This window comes from Sus scrofa, chromosome Y, assembly GCF_000003025.6.
Source record: "Sus scrofa isolate TJ Tabasco breed Duroc chromosome Y, Sscrofa11.1, whole genome shotgun sequence".
Lineage (NCBI taxonomy): Eukaryota > Metazoa > Chordata > Mammalia > Artiodactyla > Suidae > Sus > Sus scrofa.
This window is the reverse complement of record NC_010462.3, coordinates 40,684,670-40,711,029: the sequence shown is the minus strand read 5'-3', so window position 1 is coordinate 40,711,029 and position 26,360 is coordinate 40,684,670. Positions and strand designations below refer to the sequence as shown.

Genomic DNA, 26,360 nt, shown 5'->3' with positions numbered 1-26,360 from the left:
GACCGTAATATAATAATAGTAGGAGACTTTAACACCTGTACATTTAAATCAATGGAGAATTCATCCAGACAGAAAGTCAGGAAGGCAACAGTCATCACAAAGGAAAAAATACACCATCACTTAAAACTACCAGATAGCTACCAAACACTACACCCACAAACATAGAATAAACACTATTTTCTAGTATACATATAATGTTCTACAGGATAAATCACATACTAGGACACAGAAAAACAAAAACAGACTCACAGACACATAAACAAACAAACAAAAAAAACAGACTTACAGATACATAAAACTAACTTGTGGTTTACAAAGGGAAAACTATGGGGGGATAATGAATTTTTATATGGTATTAATAGATACAAAATATTATTTATAAATATGTAAGTAATGCAGCACAGGGAACTATACCTATTACAATTACTTACCATAGAGTATACTGCAAAATTGCACTAAAACATCTCTACCTCTATTGCTGAAACGAACATAATATTGTATCTACCTCAATGAAAGGGAAATTAAATCAACTTAAACTTTGCTTTTATTTTAGAAGAAAACAAAAATAAAAATCACATGACTATCTCAATAGATTCAAAAAAACTGACAAAATACAACAGTTATTCTTTACAAAATCCCTCAACATAATGTGGGTAGAAGGGATATACCTCAACATAACTAGGTTAGTATAAAACAAACCAACAGCTAATATTATCCACAATGGAGAAAACTGAAAGCTTTTCTTCAAGATCTGGAACAAAATAAAGGTATATGTGTTCATCACTCTTACGCAATATGGTACTGGAAATCTCACCTAGAATCTAGTTATAAGTATTACATGTTCTGATTCAAGCTACATGAAAAAAATTGCAGTAACAAAGGCAATATGGTACTGCCACCAAAATAGCCACATACCAATGAAATACAATAAAATCCCAGAATTAAACCCCTACTCCTATAGTCAAATAGTATGACAAGGGAGGCAAGAGGATCCAATATGAAGAAAACAGTCTCATCACTGAAGGATGTTGAAATAACTGGATTAAAACATGCAGGAGAATGTAAATGGGGTATCTTACAGTAATCAGAAATGTATCAGAGGAGTTCCCATGATGGCGCAGTGTAAGCAAATCCAACTAGGAGCCATGAGATTGCGGGTTCGATCCCTGGCCTCGCTCAGAGGGTTAAGGCTCTACCATTGCCGTGAGCTGTGGTGTAGGTCAGAGAAGCAGCTGGGATTTGGTGTTGCTGTGGCTCTGGCAATAGGCTAGAGGCTACAGCTCCAATTTGATCCCAAGCCTGGCAACCCCCAGATGCTGGGTGTGGCCCTCAAAAGACAAAAAACAAACAAAACAAACAAAAAAAGGAAATTTTCAAAGACTTAAATATAAGACTATACAGTTTTAATCCTTCTAAAAATAAATGAGAGATGAAGCTCCTGAACATTGGTCTTGACAATGATTTTCTGAATGTGACACCAAAAGTATAGTAAAAATGAACAAATGGGACTGTACCAAACTAAAAAGGTACAACAAACAAAACCACAAAAGGCAGTTCAGAACAGGAGAAATGTTTTGTTCATTATATATTGGATAAGGGGTTTATATCTAAAATATATAAAGAACTACAAATCAGTGACCACCCCTGCAAACAATTCAATTTAATAATGACCAGGAAAACTAAATAAGTATTAGGCCAAAGATGACATCCAATGACCCACAGGTACATGAAAAGATCTTTACCTCACCAATCATCAGAAATGCAAATCAAGACCACAATGAGTTTGATTATATCACAGTTTGATTATAGAATGGCTATAATCAAAATGACAAGGTAATAAGTGGTAGTGAAGACAAGAAGAAAAGAGAGCCTGTGAACTCCTTATAAAAATACCAACTTGTTCAACAACTATGGAAAATGCCATAGAGTTTATTCCTCAAATTAAAAATAGAGCTTCCATATGATCAAGCAGTTCTATCCCTAGGTATCCGAAGTAGATAAAATCAATAACTTAAGGAGAAAACCACATTCCATATTTGCTGTAGCATTATCCTCAGTAATGAAATATTGGACAAGCTAATTGTCAACTGACAAGAAAAATAAATTTTAAAAATGTGAAGTACATAAATAAAATGGAATTGTATTCAGTGAAAAAAAGGACACCTGGCTGTATAGGACATGTACCTTGAGGACATTACTCTAAGTCACAAGCATTTAAGTCAGAAAATAAAAGTTAAATGCCAGTGTGGAAACAAATCATCAAATTAATAGAGAGAGACTAGAATGGTGGTTAACAGGATCTGAGGAGTAGGGATAATGCACAGATATCATTCACCACTCTTTCATGATTGAAAACAACAATACAAAGCAAGGATAGGAGCAAACTATTTCAGTACAATAAAGGTCTCATTTGAAAAGCACATTAACAACATAGTGAAAGAAAAAATTTTGCTGCAAGATTACAAAAAAAAGATATAACTGCACCCTCACACCACTTCTATTAACACAGTACTGGATATCCTATCCAGAGTAATTAGGCACCTAATAAGGAAGGAATAAGAAAAAACATCTCTGTTCATAATGTGAATTAATATATTTAATGTAGAAAGTTCTGAAAATTTTGCACAAAAAAATCTTCATTTAACTTAATAAATCGGATCTTAACTTATTATTAATAAATTAAATTTATTAATAATAAATTAATAAAATGGGAGTTCCTGTTGTGGCTCAGAGGAAATTAATCTGACTAGCATCCATGAGGACACAGGTTTGATCCCTGGCCTCACTCAGTGGGTTAAGGATCCGGGATTGCTGTGAGATATGGTGTAGGTCTCAGACATGGATTGGATCTGACATTTCTGAGGCTGTGATATAGGCCAGTGGTATAACTTCAACTCAAATCCTAGCCTGCGAACCTCCACATGCAGTGGGTATGGCCCCAAAAAGACAAAAAAAAATGAATTAAGCAAAAATGTTGTATCCAGATACAAGACACAAAACTCAGATATACAGCTATACACTAACAGTGATCAATTAAGGAAGAAATTAAGGAAATAATCCCATACTTAAAAAAATACTAGAAAGGCAAAAATAATAGCACTTTAAAAGATTGCATGTCATAACCAGGTAGAAATTTGTCCATGTGTTGCAAGGATAGTTCAGCATAATTCAATCAATAGGACAGGAAATAGTAAAACAAAGGATAAAAAGCATGATCATTCCAGGGAATGAACAGAAAGAACTTGAAAAAATTCAATACTTTTTGTGGTAAAAACAAACAAATAAAAAAACTCTTTAAAAAGTATAGAACAAACCCCATACAATAAAATTCCAACGTAATATCAAAAGGTGAAAAGTTGAAAGTTTTTCCTCTAATATTCTGGATCAAGGCAATTCTGCCCATTTTCACCACTCCTATTCAGCAATACTAGCAGTCTGAATAATTAGGGGGATAAAGGCACTCAAATCAAGTAGGAAGTCAAATTATGTCTGTTTGGAGATGGTATCTTACATGTAGATCATCCTAAAAATTCCACATATAAAAGCTATTAACACAAATTTAATTAAGTTACAGCACAAAACCAATCTTCAAAATGAAGATGCATTTCTGTCCATTCTAACAATCACATAAACCTACAACAATAACCCAAGCAAAAAGGAAATTAAAAAACCAATTCTATTTATAATGGCAATTAAGAAAATACAATACTTAAGACTGAACAATAGCATATGAAAGACTTGTGTACTGAAAAATACAAAATATTGACAGAAAAAGTTTTAAAAAACACAAGTGGGAGTTTCCATTGTGGCTCAGTAGAAACAAACCTGACTAGTATCTGTGAAGATGTAAATTCAATCCCTGACCTTGCTCAATGTGTTAAGGATCCAGTGTTGCAGTGAGATGTGGTTTGGTTCAGAAGCGTGGCTCAGATCTGGAGTCACCACAGTGATGTCTGTAGCTCCAATCTGACCCCTAGCCTGAAAACTTTCACGTGCCACACTTGCCCTAAAAAATAAATAAATAAATAAAATTAAAAATTGAAAAAATAAAAAACACAGTTGGAAGCATATCCTATATTCATGGAGTGCAAGACATGATAGTTAAAATGTCTGTATTGTCCAAAGTGATCTTCAGATTCATATGTTTGCAACCCCTTGCACAACAAAAGTGGAATTATTTATAGAAATGTTAAAAAATATCCTAAATTTTTTTTGAAATCAGGAAAGACAAAAATATGAAGTCAAAAATAACAAAAAAGTATGAAACTCCATGACTTCAAAATATGTTACAAAACAACAGCAATCAAAACAGTATAAGACTGGGGAGTTTCTGCTGTATTTCAGCAGTAACAAACTGAACTAATGTCCGTGAGAATGTGGATTTAATCCCTGGCCTCACTTAGTGGGTTAAGGATCCAGTGTTGCTATAAATGTGATGCATATTCCAGAAGGGGCTCAAACCCTGCATTGCCATGGCTGTGGTATAGGCTGGCAGCTGCAGCTCTGATTTTTCCCCTAGCCTGGGAACACTGATGCTGTTCATGTGCATATGCAGCCCTAAAAAGAAAAAACAAGCAAAATCAAGCAAAAAACAAAACAAACAAACAAACAAACAAACAAAAACCAACAATACTGTATAAGAATGGAGTAAAAAGAGACATATAATCCAGTATAACAAAACTAAGAACGCAGAAATAAACCAACACACATATGGTAAACTAATTTATGAAAAGATGCCAATGCTTTACTACTGGCAAAGTGATAATTTCTTCAATAAATTTTATTGAGCAAACTGAATATCCACATGCAAAAAGAAATGTAATTCATCCCTTATCTCATACCAGAGACACAAACCAATGTAAAATAAATTAAAATCGAAATTTAAAACCTGAAACTAAAAATACTTAAATGAAATATATGGGAACAAAATCTTCTAGACATGTGGATATACAATGTTTCTTTGGATATGAAACCATAAGCACAGTGTAAGGATTACATTAAATACAGACAGAGTGTAAGGATTACACAAAACAAAACAAAAACTTCTGCAAAGAAAAGAATAAGACAAAGAGCAATCTATGAAATATGCTACAAAGCAACAGTCATCAAAACCATATGGTACTGGCACAAAGACAGAAATATAGATCAGTGGAACAGGACAGAAAGCCCAGAATTAAACCCACAGCCAACTCATCTATAACAAAGGAGACAAGAATACACAATGGAGAAAGGACAGCCTGTTCAATAAGTGGTTCTGGGAAAAACTGGACAGCCACATGAAAAAGAATGAAATTAGAACACTCCCTAACACCATAAAAAAATGCAAACTGGATTGAAGACCTAGATATAAGACCAGACACTATCAAACTCCTAGAGGAAAACATAGGCCAAACACCCTCTGACATAAATGACAGCAACATCTTCTCAGATCCACCTCTTAGAGTATTGACAATAAAAACAAAAATAAACAAATGGGACCCAATCAAATTTCAAAGTTTCTGCACAGAAAAGGAAACCCTAAACAAAACAAAAAGACAACCCAGAGAAGGGGAGAAAATCTTTGCAAGTGAAGCGACTGACAAGGGATTCATCTCTAAAATTTATAAACACCTTCTGCAGATCCATACCAATGAAACAAACAACCCCATACAAAAATGGGCAGAAGATCTAAACAGACAGTTCTCCAAAGAAGACACACAGATGGCCAAAAAACACATGAAAAGATGTTCAATGTCTCTCATTATTAGAGAAATGCAAATCAAAACCACTCTGAGGTACCACCTTACACCAGCCAGAATGGCCATCATCCAAAAGTCTACAAACAGTAAGTGCTGGAGAGGGTATGGAGAAAAAAGAACCTTAGTACACTGTTGGTGGGATTGTAAATTGGTGCAACCACTGTGGAAAACAATATGGAGATTCCTCAGAAAACTCAAAATACAACTTCCATTTGATTCAGCAATCCCACTCCTGGGCACCTATCCAGAGAAAACCATGACTCGCAAAGACACAAGTACTCTGATGTTCATTGCAGCACAATTTTCAATAGCCAAGACATGGAAACAACCTAAATGTCCATCGACAGAGGAGTGGATCCAGAAGAGGTGGTACATACACACACTGGAATATTACTCAGCCATTAAAAGGAACGAAATACCAGCGTTTTTAGCAACATGGATGGATCTGGAAACTATCATGCTAAGTGAAGTCAGCCATACAATGAGACACCAACATCAAATGCTTTCACTGACATGTGGAATTTGAAAAAAGGACAGACTGAACTTCTTTGCAGAACTCACAGACAGTGAAAAACTTACGGTCTCAAGAGGATACAGTTTGGGGGATGCGGGGATGTGCCTGGGTTATGGGATGGAAATCCTGTGAAACTGGAATGTTATGATCATTATACAACTACGAATGTGATAAATTCATTTGAGTAATAAAAAAAGAAATATACTTTCAGATAATATATCTTATAAAGGATTAAAATTGTAAATATAAAACAAACTTGCACAACTGAATTTAAGAAATATTTATAGATAATATGAGAAAAAGAATGTATATATATATGTATGTATGTATAACTGGGTCATTTTTGCAATATAGCAGAAATTGACAGAACACTGTAAATTAACAATAATAATTTTTAAAAGATACTTTTAATACTATTCAAACATAAGCAAAGAACCTATGCAAACATTTTTCAAAAAAAGACATACGATTGATCAATATATCTGTGAAGGTGCTCATCCTACCAAAGGAAAATGCAAACAAAAGCATATTTGCTAGAATGTGTATTATAAAAAAAAAACACACAAAGGGCAAGTATTGGTGAGGACACGAAGAGAAAAAAACACTTGTGCCTGTTGTTTGGAAAGTAAATTGGTATAGCCTCTTATGGAACACTGAAATCTGAATCAAAGAGATGTCTGCACTCCCATGTTTACTGCAGTACTATTGATAAAAATCTAGATACAGAATAACATAAATGTCCATTGGTGATTGATAAAATGTGGTCCTGCTACATGTAAAAACATGGATGGAACTGGAGGGCAGTATGCTAAGTAAAATAATCCAGATACAGGAAGACAAAGAGTGAAAATCTCCCTTAAATTTGCAATTAAACATACATAACCTGAGAAAAGGATAGGGCCAAAAGGAACAGAAACTGGGAGGTGTTCGTCAAAAAATTCAGTTTCAGTTATGCAAGATACGTAAGTTCTAGATATAGAATATAGAACAATAGCATACTGTATGCCTGAAATTAACTAAGAGTTTGTTTGTTTTTGCCTTTCTAGTGCTGCACCTGTAGCATATCGAGGTACCCAGGCTAGGGGTCTAATTGGAGCTGTAGCCATCAGCCTACGTCAGAGCCACAGCCACGTGGGATCTGAGCTGCATCTGTGACCTATACCACAGCTCAGAGCAATGCCAGATCCTTAACCCACTGAGCAAGGCCAGGGATCAAACCCACAATCTCATGGTTCCTAGTTGGATTCGTTAACCAATGAACCATGACAGGAACATCAAGACTTTAATCTTAAGTATTTTCACCAACACCTGCAAAAAAGCTAATTATGTAAGAAAGTGGATATACTAACTAGCTTTATTATGAAAATTATTTCATGATACAAAATTTATAATAAGACATGTTTTACCCCTAAATTACACAATTTAAATAGTCAATTATCCTTGGCAAAAATGGAGAAAAAAGAAAAATAATGAATGTTTTATGTATATTTAAAATATTTTAATAATTAGAAATTAAACTAATGAAATAGCTGAAAGACTCAGTTAAAACTAAAAAAACAATTACTAAAAGATATTTTAAAAGACAGAGTAAATGGAAAGCCATCCATGATCATGGAGTGAAAGACATAATGATGTTAAGATACTAGTAACACCCAAAGCAGTCAATGTACACCAGTAAACTCCTATCTAAATCTGATGATAGAGAGTTCCCATCTGTGGCTCAGCAGAAACAAATCCATGAGGATACAGATCCAATCCCTGGCCTCACTCAGTGGGTTAAGGATCCAGCATTGTTGTGAGGTATGGCATGGGTCACAAATGTGGCTCAGATCCCATGTTGCTGTGGCTGTGGTGTAGGCTGCCAGCTACAGCTCCAGTTGGAATCCTAGGCTGTGAACTTCCATATGCAGTGGGTGTGGCCCAAAAGAGAAAAAAAATCTGATGACCAATTATCTGAAGAAATGCAAAACAGCTGTAAAATTCAATGGATCTCAAAAGACCCTGAAAAATCAAATTAATATTAAGAAAGAATAAAGTCCGATTTTAAAACATATTACACATTATGTATTCAAAACATATTACAAAGCCATAGTAAACAAAATATTGTGGTACTGGTAAAAAGCAGAGAAATTTAGACCAGTGAGAAAGAAACAGAGGTCATAGAAAAATACTCCTGTGTACATGATTTTCAATAGGGTTCTAGTACCATTCAGTCCAAAAGTACAATAAATTAAGAATGGTTTGGAAAACAAGGCATTCATGTGCAAAATAATAAAGATGGACTTCATCTTAACCCACAAAAAGAAATTAACTAAAGATGGATTTAAAATAAAAACCAAAAACTACAAAACTTCCAGAAGAAAACAAGAGGGAAAAGCTTCATAACAGCAAGTGAGAACAATTTCTTGGAAATGACAGCAACAGCATGTGTAAAAACAAAGTAGACAACTGGGACTATGTTAAACTTAACACCTTTGTTCACCAAAGGATATGACTAATAAAGTTAAATTTCTGGAAAGGGAGAAAATATTTGCAAATCATATAAATATAAGAAGTTATGTCCCAGAAGTTATAAAAATTACTAAAATTCAATAACCAAAAAGTCTAATAACCCAAATTTTGAACTGGTGACACAGTGAACAAATTTTTTTCAAAGATAATGTGCAGATATCCATTAAGCATTTTAGAGATGCTCAACATCACAAAATATCATAGAAATGCAATCAAAATGCCAGTGAGATAACAATTTATATCAGTAGTATGGCTACTATCAAAAAATAAAGCATAAAAAAACAAGTTTTGCTAAGAGTATAGATAAATGAGGACACATGTGAAATAATTATGGAACTGTAAGGTAGGACAACTGCTATGGAAAACAGTACAATTGTTCTTTAACAAGAAAAAAAAAGTATGATCCATCACACCTATTCTGGGCATATAGCCTAATGAATTTAAATCAATGCCTTGCACATTCAACAATCAAAAGGTGAAAAGAGGAGTTCCCATCGTGGCGCAGTTGTTAACGAATCCAACTAGGAACCATGAGATTGCAGGTTCAATCCCTGCCCTTGCTCAGTGGGTTAAGGATCCGGCGTTGCCGTGAGCTATGGTGTAGGTTGCAGACACGGCTCGGATCCTGCGTTGCTGTGGCTCTGGTGTAGGCTGGCAGCTACAGCTCTGATTCGACCCCTAACCTGGGAACCTCCATATGCCATGGGCACAGCCATGAAAAAAGAACAAAAAAGCTCCCCCCCCCAAAAAAAAAAGGAGAGAGAAAAGGTTGTGAACATTTGTTGCACTACAATGTGGATATTTATCCTACTGGTGATGTCTTTCTACTACAAAAAGAAAAAAAAATCATTCCAATCATTGCCAAATTAACTTGTTATGAAAGTCAGAAAAGTATAAAACATCTATTAGGATGAAGAAAAAACAAATACCGTTTCTTTCATCTGGATTTGATTGATCTTTATCTTGAAGAGTTTGTGTCTAAATTCCTCATTACAAAAAAATCTATCGCCACTCTCCACATCTTTGCCCTTTGGATTTTTGATGAGGACTCTAGCTCTCCCACAAGCTAATGACTGTAAGGTTCTTCTTAATTCTCTATCCTCTGAAAGAGAAAAAAAAATGTTTGTAGCATTTTCATTTTTGATCACAGATTTGAACAATTATAAACAATACTTACCTACTCCAGTGGTCATCTTAATTTCTTCTAAACTGAACTGATCCCCCTCATTAAACATCAACAGCACCAATGTCTGGAAAAGGGATACCTGAAGTTCTTTTTTGCCCTGTTAAAAACAGCAATTTCAAAATAATTTATAGATGTCTCAACTGTGGTCATAGCTACATAAATACTATATTAAGATATTAATACAATTTGAAACAAGTTCACAGAGTGTCAAAATGACATAAAAGTGTCTTGTTATCAACAGAACAGAACAGAATTTACTTTTATCATTATTAAGACACACCTGCCATTTTAAGACTCACATAACATTAGATATAAGAGCAAATAAAACTTATTGAGCTTTCGTGTAATTACCTACTAATGCCAAAGTATTCCCAATAATAGCTCTCAGCAAACAACTGTCTCAAATGCTTTTTCCTGCCACAATTAACAGAGAGTAACTATGAAAAAAAAATCCAAAATTGTACCACTATTTGACGCATACCTTGAAGACATTACTCTAAGTCACAAGCATAAGTCAGAAAACAAAAGGCAACCAATGGATCTATTAATTTTGGTAGTTTTTGGCCTGCCCTCAGATGCTAACAGTAGATATAATTTGTTCCCTAAGCTGAGATGACTGATGATGGTCTTTCTATGCAAAAGCAAAAGACTGAAAGAGGAAACTGGTAAGTCAAATGTGTAGGTAACACAAGGAATGAGGCTCATGAAGAGTCAGATAACATTATGCCACCCCAAAACACAAGGAAACTCCCCCAAGGAAGCAAAGACCTATAAGCTAGCTAACAGATAATTCACAATATCATCTGAAAAAAAGTACAGTGAAATGCAGGAAAAAAGGAACTTAGTATTATAGCATGAAGAAAATGAGCTCAGGAAATTCAATACGTAAAGAGGAATTCTTGATCTGAAGAATACAACTGAACTGAAAAATTTCAATAGTGAGTTTTAATAGCCATCTCATTCAAACAGAAAAAAAAATCATGAACTATAAGATAGGCCATATGATATTATCCAGTTCAAGAGCAAAAAGAAAAAAAAAGAAAAGCAGTGAAGAAAGAAGCATATGGGAGTTATGGGATATAATCAAGGGACAAAAAAATCCACTAGGGAGACCTATAAAGAAAAGAGAGAACCAGGCAGAAGGTATATAAATAAATAAAGGTTGAAAACTACCAAAAATAGGGAAGAGAAACAGACATCCAGATTTATGGTTGACTCTGAAATACTGAATTTAAAAAGGACTACTTAAGACACATAATAAATTATCAAAAATCAAAGACAAAAATGTTTTGAAAATATCAGTGGGAAGGTATTCATAACATACAAATGAGTTTCCATAAATATAACAGTTGATTTTTTTTATATTTATTGAGCTGAATGATCTGTTTGTATAATTTGGAGATCAATCCCTTGTCAGTCATATTACTGGCAAATATCTTCTTCAATACTGTGGGTTGTCGTCTCATTTTTAAAAATTTCTTATTAAAATACAGCTGATTTATAATGTTCCTTAATATCTGCCACACAGTAAAGTGATCCATTCATATAGATACACACATATAAATATGCATACACACACATATGCATCTATATACATATTATTTTTTCACATATTCCATCATGCTCTAGTGCCCACTGACAGAGGAGTGGAAAAAGGAGCTGTGGTACATATATACATAAAAAATGATGAAATAATGCAATTTACAGCCACATGAATGGACCTAGAGATAATCATACTTAGTGAAGTTAGTCAAACAGTGAAAGACAAACATCATGTGATGTTACAGTTATTCTTCAGAAACAAAGGCACTGTAAAGACTTTGCCAAACAAAAAAAGCAGATGAATTTCATCAAAAATAGATCTTCCTCAGGAGAAGTGCCATGGGGTGTTCTTCAAGGCAAAATAGAGAATGCTAATTGACATATTCTTTTGTATGACACTGAAATATATGTATTAAAAGTAACTGTTAAGTACATCATGTTATTGGACACATACTTTTAAAACAGTAAACTGTATCAGTAATCTGAAAGTTAAGGCAAAGAACTAAAAGCATAAAATTTCTGTTATGCTACTGAAGTTAAGGTGTATCAGGTTAAAATTAGGATGTTGTAAATATACAATATTTACGTACACCTTGTTGGAGATCACTGAGTTGCTGAACTCTGCAGAAAGTAAACTTGGTGTGTGGTAGTGCCAGAAAAGCATGTTAGCTGACAGAGTTCTCAAGTACAGGGTCTCCTTCAAAGACAAGATAAGGGATTTAGGCATTAACCATGCTATTCCATAAAGAGCTGCACCATGTCCTAAGGGTATGCCCCTTTGCTATCTCTAAGAGAGAGCTTTGTCTTGCAAACTAATCTCATCACCTTTCTTAATCCAACTAATTTCATCACCTTTCTTAATAAGTCATGTGGGCCAAAGCCTAGTGCCTTTGTTCTGCAGAACAGAGTGCAACCACGTTCTAAATGTAATAGTCTTGTGTGATTTTTTATACCACACCATCCCTCTTTCAGGATCTCCCATTGTCCTGCAGTGCTGGACATGGCCACACCTCAAGATAATAACCACAGAAAAAGCTGTAGCAAATGTAAAAAAAGTATGATAATGGACCTGAAGAATGCATGAAACCACCAAGGACAATGACAAGAAGAGAAGTAAGGATCAAAAGGATCTACAAATGTGTCAGAAACAACAAAATGGCAGTAAAAAGTCTTTATCATTTAAATCTAAAGGGATTAAATTCTCCAATCAAAAGAGCTGGGAATAATGAGATCCAAAATATACTGCTTAAAAGAGTCATTTTATCTTTAAAAGTACATTTGTAATGCAAGTAAAAAGATGAAAACTATATTTCTAACAAATGGTAACCAAAAGAAAGCATGGAGAGCTATGCTTATATTCAGACAAAATAAACTATATGCTAAAGTGGTATATAAGGCAAGGTGGTTATATAGTATTAACAGAGTCAATCCACCAAGAATATAACAATTCTAAGTATATATGCACCCAGTTTCAAAGTACCTAAGTATATAATACAGCAAATACCAACGGAATTAAAAGGAGAAATCAACAGTAATATACTAATGGAACTTTTACACACTACTCTCAAAAATGGAGAGACAGAAAATCAGTAAAAACACAGTGGATCTGTAAAATACTATAGATAAAATAGCCTTACAGACATATATAGATTATTACATTTAGCAGCAGCAGAATACTCATTCCATTTATGCCTACACAGAATCTTTCTAAAACAGATCATATATTACGTCACAAAAAAGAATTTAAAAATTTAATGAGACAATATATATCAAGTCTCTTTTACGGACATAATAGCTTTAAACTAGAAATCAATAACTGAAGAAAAGCTGGAAAACTCACAACTACATGGACAGTGAATGACACATTCCTGAAGAATTAATGAAACAAAGAATAGCAAAAGGATATTATGTTAATTATTTGAGAAAAACATTAGTTGAAATAAACTCAATGAAACAGTGGGTTTCAGAAAAGCAGCAGTTAGAGGAAAGTTAGTGGCATTCATTTAGAGAAAAAGATTTCACCCACGGGAAGTGTTATTCCGACCCACACTGGACTGTGCCAAACTACAGTTTGGCTTCCCCAAATTCACAGAAAAACAAAAACACAAGCAAGATGAAGAAGCTCAGAAACCATTCCCAGGTAAAGCAACAGGAGAATTCACCTAAAGCAGTCAACAATGAAACAGACTTCTGCAGTCTGACAGACTTTGAGTTCAAAAGGGAGTCAGTGAAAATACTGAAGGAATTAAGAGAAGTTATGAACAGTAATGCAGATTCCCTCAGAAAGGAACTATAAAATATAAGAAGGAACCATGAAACACTAGAACATTCATTTGCAGAGATACAAACTGAACTAAAGGCTATAATAAAGAACAGAATAAAGAAGGAAGAGGAACAAACTAGTGAACTGGAAGATAGAATAATGGAAGTCACGCAAAAAGAACAGCAGACAGAAAATCAAATAAAAAACATTAAATAAACATAAGAGACCTATTGGATCATATAAAACAGGCCAATCTATGCATAATAGGAATTTCAGAAGGAGAAGAAAAGGGGATTGAAAATATATTTGAAGAAATTATGGCTGAAAGCTTTCCAAATCTAAAGGACACAGAAATCAAGACAAAGGGCCCCAAGCAAGTTGAACCCAAACAGGCCCACACTAAGACATATTATAATAAAAATGGTAACAGTTAATGAGAGGATTTAAAAGACAATGAGAGAAAAGCAAAGCGTTAATTATAAGGCAACCCCCATGAGGCTATCAGGTGATTTCTCTACAGAAACACTGCAGGCCAGAAGGGAATGGCAAGATATATTTAAAGCGCTAAAAGGAAAATATCTGCAACCTAGAATACTCTATCAGTAAGAATATCACTTAAAATACAAGGGGAAATAAAGATTTTCTCCAACAAACAAAAGCTAAAAGAATACAGCAACAGGAAACCCTTATAAAAGAAATACTGAAGAGGCTCCTTTAAATTAAAAAAAGAGGAAGAAGTAGGATGGAGGCGACCACAATTGAAAGCTATCACTTAAATAAGCCAGCATACAGATCTAATCATGAACATAAAAAAAAAGATGACAAAATCATACAAAGTGGCAAGGGAAGAAAGGAAATAAATAGATTCTTTTATTTTAATGATGATTTTGAGCCTACATGACTATCAGGCTAAAGCAAGAGTTACAGGAATGGCATAATATACTTAAAAAACAGGGCAACCACAAATCAAAACCAAACATTACATTCTCAAAAAATGAAAAGTACCCAAGCAAAAAATAAATGGAACCCATTGAACAAAAATATGAAAGGAAGAATGGAGAAACATAAAATCAACTTAAAAAAAGATTAAAATGGCAATAAACAAACATCTATCAATAATCACCTTAAATATCAATGGACTGAATGCTCCAATCAAAAGCCAGAGAGTGGCAGGTTGGATTAAAAAAGCAAAAACCTTCAATCTGCTGCCTATAAGAGACTCACCTTAGGGCAAAGAACACATATAGACTGAAAGCGAGGGGATGGGAAAAGATATTTCATGCTAATGGACAATACAAAAAAGCAGGATTTGCAATACTCATATCAGACAAAAGAGACTTTAAAATGGAGGCCATATGAAGGACAAAGAAGGACACTATTTAATGGTTAAAGAATGCATACAAGAAGAGGATATTACAATTGTTAGTATATATGCCCCAATTATAGGTGCATTCATATACTTTCAACAAATATTAACTGACATAATGGGAAAATGATGGGAATAAAATAATAGCTGGAGACTTTAACACCTCCCTCACAACAATAGACAGATCCTCTAGACATAAAATCAATAAGGCAACAGAGATCCTAAATGACACAAAAGTTAGACTTAAGTGACATTTTCAGGACATTACAACCAAAAAAATCAGAATACACATTCTTCTCAAGTGCACATGGGACATTCTCAAGAACTGATCACATATTGGAGCGCAAAGTTAACTTCAACAAATTTAAGAATTATTTCAAGTATCTTCTTGTACCACAATGGCATGAAACTAGAAATCAACCACAGGAAAAGATATGAGAAAAAAGCTACCACATGGAGACTAAACAACATGCTACCGAAAAACTAATGCGTCATGAGGAAATCGAGACAAATGATAACAAAGACACAACCGCTCAAAATCTATGGGACACCACGAAAGACATGCTCAGAGGGAAGTTCACAGCAAGATAGGCCTTCCTCAAAAAAGAAGAAAGATCTCAAATTGACAACTTAACCCACCACTTCAATGAATTAGAAAAAGAAGAAGAAGAAAAACAAAAACAAAAGCTAAAGTCAGCAAAAGGAAGGGAATCATAAAGATCAAAGAGGAAATCAATACAATAGATTCAAAAAACAATAGACAAAATCAATCAAACCAACAGTTGTTTCTATGAAAAGGTAAACAAAATAGACAAACCTTGGCTAGACTCACCAAGATAAGGAGAGAAAAAACCAAAATAAAGTAAGAAATGAAAAGGGAGAAGTCACAATGGATACTACAGAAATACAGAAAACCATAAGAGAATACAGTCAACAATTATACACCAACAACATGGAAACCGAGAAGAAATGGACAACTTTCTACTGACCTACAGCCTGCCAAAATGAATCAGGAAGAAATAGATCAACTGAACAGATGATCACCAAAAATGAATTGAATACATCATAAAAACACTACCTGCCAATAAAAGTCCAGGAGTGGACGGCTTCTCAGGAGAATTCTACAAAACATACAAAGAGGAATTTATACCTATCCTCCTTAAATGATTCCCAAAGGTTGAAGAAGAAGGAACACTCCCAAAAACATTTTGTGATGCCACCATCATCCTAATTCCAAAAACCAGACAAAGATACCACCAAAAAAGAAAACTAGAGGCCAATGTCTTTGATGAATACAGACGCAAAATTTCTCAACAACATTTTAGCAAACCGAATCCAACATCACATAAAAACGATCATATACCTAGACCAGGTGGGATTCATCCCAGATGCACAAGGATGATTCAACATACGCAAATCAATCAATGTCATACACCACATGAACAAAAGAAAAGTCAAAAACCACATGATCATCTCAACAGATGCAGAAAAAGTATCTAAGAAAGCCCAACATCCATTCATGATGAAAACTCTCACCAAAGTGGGTATAGAGGGAATATTCCTTAAGATAATCAAAGCCATTTATGACAAACCTACAGCAAACATAATATGCAATGGAGAAAAGCTGAAAGCCTCCCCACCAAAATCTGGAACAAGACAATGATGCCGACTCTCACCACTGTCACTCAACATAGTTTTGGAAGTTCTAGCCACAGCAGTCAGACAAACAAAAGAAATAAAAGACATCCAAACAGGAAGAAAAGAGGGAAAACTGTCACTGTATGCAGATGACATGATACTATACATAGAAAACCCTAAAGATATCAACCCAAAAGCTACTCAGACTGACATACAAATTCAGCAAAGTAGCAGGATATAAGATGAACAGTCAGAAATCAATGGCATTTCTGTATGCTAACAATGGAATTTTAGAAAAGGAATACAAAAATACAATACCCTTTAAAATTGCACCCCCAAAAATCAAATACCTGGGAATACACCTGACCAAGGATATGAAAGACTTATATGCTGTGAATTATAAACATTAATCACAGAAATGATAGAAGATGTAAAAAATAGAAAGATATTCCATGTTCCTGGGTTGGAAACATTGATATTGTAAAAATGGCCGTACTACCCAAAGTGAGCTCAGATTCAGTGCAATCCCTATCAAATTAACCATGACATTTTTCACAGAACTAGAGCAGACACTCCAAAAATTTATATGGAACCACAAAAGACAGAATTGCCAAAGCAATTCTAAAGAACATCAACCAAGCAGGAGGCATAACTCTCCCAGACTTCAGGCAATGTTACAAAGCCACAGTCATCAAGACAGTGTGGTAGATGAATGGAACAGAATAGAGAACCACAAAATAAATCCAGACTCCTATGGTCAGTTAATCTTTGACAAAGGAGGCAAGAACATAAAATGGGAAAAAGACAGTCTTTTCAGTGAGTATTGCTGGAAAACCTGGACAGCTGCCTGCAAATCCATGAAACTAGAACACACCCTCACACCATGCACCCAAATAAACTCAAAATGGCTTACAGACTTAAACATAAGACAAGACACCATCAAACTCCTGGAGCGAATATAGGCAAAACATTCTCTGACGTCAGCCTTACAAATATTTTCTCAGGTCAGTCTCCCAAAGCAACAGAACTAAAAGCAAAAATAAACCAATGGGACCAAATCAAACTGACAAGCTTTTGCACAGCAAAGGAAGCCAAAAAGAAACCAAAAACACAACTGGCAGAATGAGAGAAAATAGTTTCAACTGATGCTACTGACAAGGGCTTAATCTCTAAAATATGCAAGCAACTTATACAACTCAACAGCAAAAGAGCCAGCAACCCAACGAGAGATGGGCAAAACACCTGAAGAGATGTTTTTCCAAAGAAGATGTACAGATGGCCAACAATCACAAGAAAAAATGCTCAAAATCCCTGATTATGAGAGAAATACAAATCAAAGCTATAAGGAGATACCATCTCACACCAGTCAGACTGGCCATCATTAATAAGTCCACAAACAACAATTGTTGGAGGTGGGGTGGAGAAAAGGGAACCCTCCTGCACTGCTGGGGGGGATGTAAGCTGGTACAACCACTATGGAGAACAGTATGGAGGTACTAGAGCAATCTATACACAGAACTCCCTTATGACCCAGCAACCCCACTCTTGGGCATATATCTGGACAAAACTGTCCTTTAAAAAGACACGTGCACCTGCATGTTTACTGCAGCTCTATTTACAATAGACGAGACATGGAAACAACCCAAATGTCCATCGACAGATGACTGGATTAGGAAGACGTGGTATATATACACAGTGGAATACTACTCAGCCATAAAAAAGAATGACATAATGCCATTTGATGCAACATGATGGACCTAGAGACTCTCATCCTTAGTGAAGTAAGTCAGAAAGAGAAAGACAAATACCACATGATCTCACTTATATCTGGTATCTAATATATGGCAATATTGAACATTTCCACAGAAAAGAAAATCATGGACTTGGAGAATAGGCTTGTGGTTGCCTGGGGGGAGGTGGGGAGTCGGATGGATTGGGAGCTTGGGGATAATGGATGCAAACTATTGCTCTTGGAATGGATTTACAATGAGATCCTGCTGTGTAGCACTGAGAACTACGTCTAGTTACCTATGATGGAGCTTGATAATGGGTGAAATAAAATGTATACATGTATGTACCTGGGTCACCATGCTGCACAGTAGGCAAAAATTGAATTGGGGAAATAAAAATTAAAAAAAAAGAAAAAACATTGAAATAGACAATTATACAACATCAAGAACTAGAAAAATAAAAACAAAGTCCAAGTTAGCAGAAGGTGGTGATAACTGATATTAGAGTGAAAAGTAATGAAATAAAGCATGGGAAAAAAAGTAACATTTACATCCCCACCACAGTGCTACAGGATCAGCAGCATCTCTGCAGTGTGTGGATGCAGCTTTGATCCCCTGCTCAGCACAGTGGGTTAAAGCATTTCCACAGCCATGGCTTAGTTTGCAACTGTGGCTCAGATCTGATCGCTGGCCTGGAACTCCATATATTAAGAGTGGCCAAAAAAAAAAAAAAAAAGAAAAAGAAAAAGTTATCATTAACAAAAAACAGATAAAAAAGGCTAAATTAAGCCTGTTATAAAATTATATTAAATATTAGTGCAGAAATAAATGAATTAGTAAACAAGGAACCAATAGAAGAGATTAACAAAACTGAGTTGATTGTTTGAAAAGATAAACAACGTTGACAAAACTTTAGACTAAGAAAGAAAAAAGACAAAAAACTGCAAATGAAAGAGGTTTCATTACAAAAGCTGTCACAAAAGATTATAAGAGATTACTATGATCATTTATAAACTAATTGGACAATCTAAAAGAAATGGATGAATAATTAGAAATATACAAACTGTCATCACTGAAATATAAAAAAACAGAAAATATGAACAGACTAATTAGTAACTCGAAAACTCCAAATAAAGAAACCAGGATTTGGTGGTTTCACAGGAGAAAAAACACTTAAAGAAGAATTAACAAAAATGAAACATGAAAAATTAACAAAAATGAAATTATAAATACATATTTCACAGGTAAACAAATACTGAGTGGGAAAATTAATTATATTTGTAGGTCAAATACATAAATCACAGCATTACCATAATTACAACTCTAGTAATTTGCATTAACATCTATTGAATTCTGTTCATGTGTGTTTAATTTGTTTTTTACTGGTTTACTCCAGGCACATATCCATACCATAAGGCTTTCAAAAAATATGTTATCTTTTAATGTATTCTAATAATCAGAATAAAGGTGATAACTTTTAACATCTATAGTTATTCATATTATCCTGAATTCAGATAAGAAGTTTCCAAGCACAGGAACATATTATTACTTCCAACTACAACCATGCCGATTTCCTTTTGCCCAATCCTTGTTCATTGTGGAACAAAGAGTTTTGAAAGACATCACCCTATGTGTAACTGGACTCTGTTTATGAATATGAAACCTGGAATATACTAACCCAATAACTTTGATACATTCCATCCTCCTACTCTACTAAGACAGGGAGAAAAACATTTACCTTACAGTGAAAATCATTTTACCAAGCCAAATATCTCTAGGAGAACAATAAGAATTTGAAATCTTAAACTCTGGAATGCCTCTGTATTCTCAGGCTAAATTCCTGCTTCTGAAATGTAAAAACAAACCACTAAGAAGGTAATGATTTTACCATTACTATTTTTTCAGACATCTTTAGGTTTCAGGGCTTGTTCTTTGACCAGTTCCCAATAAAATTTGTTTGAAAAGTTCTAAACATGCAGAAGCATGTCTATATTTTCTCTACAGTGTCATAACAATCTTATCTTTTAGAAAAATGACACTTCTAACACCCTAGAAGCATCTGCCTTCTGGGAATTACTTTAACTCTTTCTCAAATTAGATCTCAATTCCTCTATTATAACATTTCTCATATGGCTTATTCACTTATTTTGATAGGTATATTTTGTAAAGCTCCTAGAGAAAGAATAAATGAGAATAACATTTATATGGACTTTTATTAATGATATGTTGTATGTTTATATGTGAAATATTGTTTGCTTAAGCACAGCAACTGTGGCTGGAAATCAGTCCCTCAGACACTTTCATAATCTTCAAGTATGTAGTCTTGATATTGACAACTCAGACATTTCCTGGCCTTTTCCTAAGGCAGGGGGACAAGAGCAAAGAAATTTTGGAAAAGCACTGAGGGAACAGCCTTAAGCAAGTGGTTTTGACAAGCCTGATAAAACAAAATGCCCAAAGCCTTGGGCTAATGAGACAGTAAGTAGACACCTTCAGGAGTAAAAAGTTAACTCTACCTCTGTTTCACTGGTGTATTACATAGTTTTCAAAGGACAAGAGTGGAAATATAAATTCATCACAGAATCACCACACTCCCAATTCCCTGAAGGATACAGATAAAGGCCTGACATATTCCTAAGTTGTTTTTGCAGGAAGCAGACCCTCACCAGATGAAAACTGCTCACTTTAAGTACTAGGCTACTATATGAGTTGAAACTGGAAGGCTGATAATCCAAACTTCACTTTGATGCCAACCAATCTGAGAACTGGGCAAAGCTGATCATGTACCCTGCAGCCTCCTCCCTCATACTGCCTTTAAACTCCTGCCCTGAAAGCCAGCCAGAAGTTAGCCCACTTCTGCCTTCTCCCTTGTGCACAACCTTTCCTTTCAATAAAAGAATCCTGCAGGAGTGATATCCATTTCTATGGTATGTTTTTAAAAACTTCCTCATTCTCTTCCATAATTTAAAATTTCTCTTGGAATAGAGAGAACATGATGAAAGATAAGACATGAAAAAAGTACATATATATATATATGACTGGGTCACTATGCTGCACAGAAGAAATCAACACAACATAGTGATTCAACTAAACTTTAATAAAAATAACATAAAAATAAAATTTCATGATGATATACTTTTAATGGAGTCTATTTCATCTTTTTAAGCCAGTTTACCAGAGACTTTCTCAATGTATAAATTCACATTCAATTTTCTGTTATTTTCCTAAAATATTTTTATACTATTTCAAATCCATCATTGTCTCTATTCTTATCAAAGTTGGCCACATGGAACTTATAATTTATCATCCTTTTTCTCATTAAAAAAGATATCGGAGTTCCCGTCATGGCTCAGTGGTTAATGAATCTGACTAGGAACTATGAGGTTGCAGGTTTGATTCCTGGCCTTGCTCAGTGGGTTAAGGATCTGGCACTGCAATGAGCTGTGGTGTAGGCTGCAGATGCAGCTCAGATCCCGCACTGCTGTGGCTGTGGCTGTGGCCAGCAACTACAGCTCTGATTAGACCCCTAGCCTGGGAACCTCCATATGCCAAGGGAACAGCCCTAGAAAAGGCAAAGAGACAAAAAAAAAAAAAGATATTCAATGATATTCATAACTTGATTCCACTTTATAAGGCAAAATCAAAATGCACTAAGGACATTATAAGAAAATGAAAAAAAAAACCTCCTGGAAACTGACTACACTGAAATGAAAATTTTTACAGAAAATACAGAAAAATAAAGCTGTTGAAGCTACCAAGAAATTAGAAAAAGAATATTCTTCACTACATTCAGAGGGGCACTAAATTTCAGTGATGAAAGTAGGCCCTATTACTTCTATTATTAATACTAAAAATATTCCTTTTAGAATTTTATCACTCATAGTATTTCTTTCTGATTAACTTAGGAAAGTTTAAAGTTTTTGGCGTTCCTGCCAAAGTATTTCAAGATTACATAAACTTTCAAATTGACAGTTAATATTTTCCCATCATTGGAAAATGATATAAAATGCTCTCCTATAATGAAAGATGTTTACCTAGTAAAGTCCCTTTTATGTGTGTAATCTGCTATAACAAAGAAAATGTATGTTATTTGAATCAGTGATAGAAAGTACATTTTGAAAAAATAATGCTTTCACAAAGTTCAAAAGTAAAAATAGATATATGAGAACACAGATGATCTTAGGTCAGTGATGGACTCTGTATGGTACTGTAATTGTGGATACATGTTGTTATACTCTGTACAGACACTGAAAATGTATTAACACCAAGAGTCAACCCTAACAGAAACTGTGACTCTTGGGAGATAGGAATGTGTCAATGGAGATTCATCAACTCTAACGAGTGTATCAATTTGGTGCATAAGGGGACAGAAGATATGAGAAATTTCTGGACTTTCTGCTCAATTTTGCTACGAATCTAAAACTGTTAGATCAAAGAATATGTATATGTTATTAAAATTAGACTTTTCAATAGAAAAAGAGCTTCTTTTGAAAATATAATTCATTCTCAATGTTCAGAAGCAAAAGTATAAAATTCCAATCAACAAGGAAACAGTTCATGTCCAACCCAATCTTATATTATCAGCATATAACATATTAGGGTTTATATAATAGTCTTTCATGTGCCCTTTTCAGTTGTATTATAAACAATGTTTACTATTTCCTAATATTTGGCTCTGTAAAAATGAAACATATTTAGAAATTTAGGGAGGAATAAAATAGAGAATGGAATTTGTTTCTCATTTAATCCCAAAGAAGTGTACGCATCTGATTATCACTCGGGAATATAAAAGTAGGTTTCTCCTCTTCTCAAATCAAACATTAGTTATTACCTTTCAGTGGAACTTTTCCCAAACCTACTGAGACAGAAAATTAAAAACTCTACCCTCACCCCTTAAGGCTTTGGTCACTCAAACACCCTACTGAGTTGCTAGACTTATGGAGTAGATGTCAAGTCTCTTTTTCACAGACAGAAAGAAATATGACAGACATATTTATTTATGGACTGTCAGTGTCCAGGTCTCTGTGAAAAGACAGAGTGGTGTAGAGTAAAATGCTTAGGAGCATATATCACTTCCTTGGCTTAACAAATCACCACACATTTGTTGTCTTAAAACAAAATAAATATACATCCTCTCACAGTTCTAGCAGTCAGACACTCACATCAATATTACTGGACAAAAATCAAAGTTTTGGCAGATCTGTATCCCCTCCAGAGATTCCGGGAAGAATCTACTTCATGTTGTCTTCCAACCTCTAGTGGTTGCTACCATCCTAGACTTGTGGTTTTCCACTCCAACTTCAGATTCCATCTTCGTATCACCTTTTGTGTGTATGTGTGTGTGTGTGTGTGTGTGTGTGTGTGAGAGAGAGAGAGAGAGAGAGAGAGAGAAAGCTTCCTTTCCTGAGCCTTTCTTTCATAAGGAAAGTTGTAATGACATTTAGCACCCATGTAGATAATCCATAGTAATCTTACCTCAAGCTCTCTCATCACTTCTACAAATACCCATTTCCAAATAAAGAAATACAAAAAGTACCAGAGATCAGGAAGTAAATTTGCCTTCACGGCCTATTTTTCAACCTACCACAAAACATAAGTGACAAAGGTGCTGAAGAAAAGAGAGACCAACCCAATTCTTGTGATATTATTTCCAAAGTTCACGCAGTGAATGCCACCAAACATACAGGAAGTTCACTGCCAGTCATGTCATAAGCAGCTCACTAATTTCTGAGATTCAAAAAATGATCTCTGGAAGGTCACTTTATATATTTTCTCTTTCATTCAAACCATTATCTTAGGATATTAACATTTTACTCTGTTCCACACAATTCATGAAAGTTTTGTGCTGGCATCTTTTTTTTTTTTTTTAATCTTCAGAGTGTCAATAAAACAATGCCACCATGTCTGACTCAAATTCAAAAATGATGAGTAATCTCAGTACATGCATCCACCAGCCTTCTGAGATCAGGATGATTAATGCCTAGGGCTCTAATGATGACTGATAGTGATTCTGAGATATATGAAAGCAAAGGCAAACTATGATAATGGAGCTGGGGTGTCTAAATACAGGAAACCATACAAGCAATATATTTTAAACACTGATTTATGTTAAAAAAAAAAGATTCATCATCAGCCAAGTTAATATTCCCACAATTCAGAGTTATTTGAAAAATAAGCATTCTTCAAAGTTTGAAAATATTATAAAATAATTAAAAATTAAAAGCAAAATACCAGCTTAAAAATTACTGCTTGCCTTTTTAAATTCAGCTCTAAGAACACAGTGTCCAAGAGTAGATTGCCACTGAAGTTTCCGACCACTGTGCTTGCTTAAGTAGAAATTTTTGAAATTTTCCTTAAGTCTCTCCATCTGAAATAAAGAAATGAAAGTAATGTATTACTGATAAATTGTTTATAAAAGTCACTCTTACAGGCCTAAGTTAGTATATTTAAAAACATATACCATAACCAAGCATGGTTTACCCAAGGCTATGTAAAGGAGCTCTGTAGAAAAGGATCAGGAGAGGGGAAATGAAATTCTGAAACAAGAAAACATCCTACTCTCAATTCTTTTGGTTCAACATGGTATATTCAATAAATTACATAAGGTCTTTCCGAAATTCCACCAAAATGCTAATGCAACTATGAAAATTAAATCTCAGAGAGTGGCAGTGAGGGCAATATCTACTGAGCTGCCAGCAGATACTTGAGAGACAGACAACCAGTAGATGATGGATGTTTGATTTACCAGCTAGGAGAAAACTAAAGCTAAAGAAATGAGATAACAATGCTAAGAACAGTTAGCATTTGAAGAGGAGGCTCCATGATGACAATCAGAGAATGACTAGAGATTGAATGAATGTATGTTAATTCATTTTTAAAAAAATCTTAACTCATTTATTCATTCTTCTAGTCAGTAAACATACCCAGAGCCCCTATTAAAAATAACATATTGGGGAAATAGAGAGAGGGAGGCAAGTTGGCGGAAGAGTAGAGGGATGAGGTCGCCCTCTCCCACAAATACGACAACAAAAAAATACATCTACATGTTAAACAACTTGCACAGAACAGCAACTAAATGTGGACAGAAGAACTTAAACTGCCAATAACGGCAAGAATCTTGTGACACAACTGGGTAAAACAAGAGAAAAGAGGAGAGTGAGGGAAGGGGAATCAGGACTGGATGGGCACTCCCAAAAGGGAACTGTGAAGGAGAAAGGGAACCCACATCCTGGAAAGTCACCTAACTGATGGAAAGATCAACCAAATCAAAGGGACCACCAGATGCCAAGAAGAGCACAGCAGGTTTGAGATCTGAAAAATAGAGTGAGAGCTGAACAGATCATCTGAACCACTGGCACAATCACCAAAAACCGAGATGCTCCTGGAGGGCTGAGCACCAAGACCTTGGCTTTGAAAGATAGTCCTTGGGAGTGGGCTTGGGTTACCAGAGTGGAGATAGCCGGGGGGAGACGCTGCACTCCCACGGAGCAATTGCCTAGCACCGCCTGCCCCATGGAAGAGCTCCACAACCAAGAAACAGAAGAGCAAGCTCTGCCCAGCCACAGGAAGTCTGCCTCCATCGTGGTGCAGACCTGCCAGTCCCGCCTGCTCTCAGGAAGTCCTCCTTTGCTTCAGAGTGACCCTGCTAGCCCCACCTACCCTCAGGAAACTCCCAACTGCCTCAAAGAAGACCGGCCAAAACCACCAGCCCTCGAGAAACACTCCACAGCAGGGCCAAGGCAAACCCTGCCCAGCCATGGGGAGTACAACTCCACCAAGAAAAAGAAAAAAACAAGCAAGATGAAGCAGCTCAGAAACCACTCCCAGTTAAATCAACAGGATAACTCTTCTAAAGCAGTCAACAATGGAAAA

The 26,360-nt window shown here is 35.2% G+C and overlaps 1 protein-coding gene across 1 annotated transcript in view; it reads right to left on the bottom strand.

Annotated features, from left to right (window-relative positions):
- LOC102159347 (cullin-4B-like) overlaps positions 1-26,360 on the bottom strand; it is a 147,423-nt gene that overhangs the window by 41,985 nt on the left and 79,078 nt on the right. Inside the window, exons 12-14 of the mRNA XM_021080985.1 lie at positions 24,742-24,855; positions 9,941-10,046; positions 9,693-9,865 (exon numbers count right to left, since the gene is read on the bottom strand). Of these exons, the coding sequence (XP_020936644.1) occupies positions 9,693-9,865; positions 9,941-10,046; positions 24,742-24,855 (393 nt within the window). The remainder of the gene's footprint in view (positions 1-9,692; positions 9,866-9,940; positions 10,047-24,741; positions 24,856-26,360) is intronic.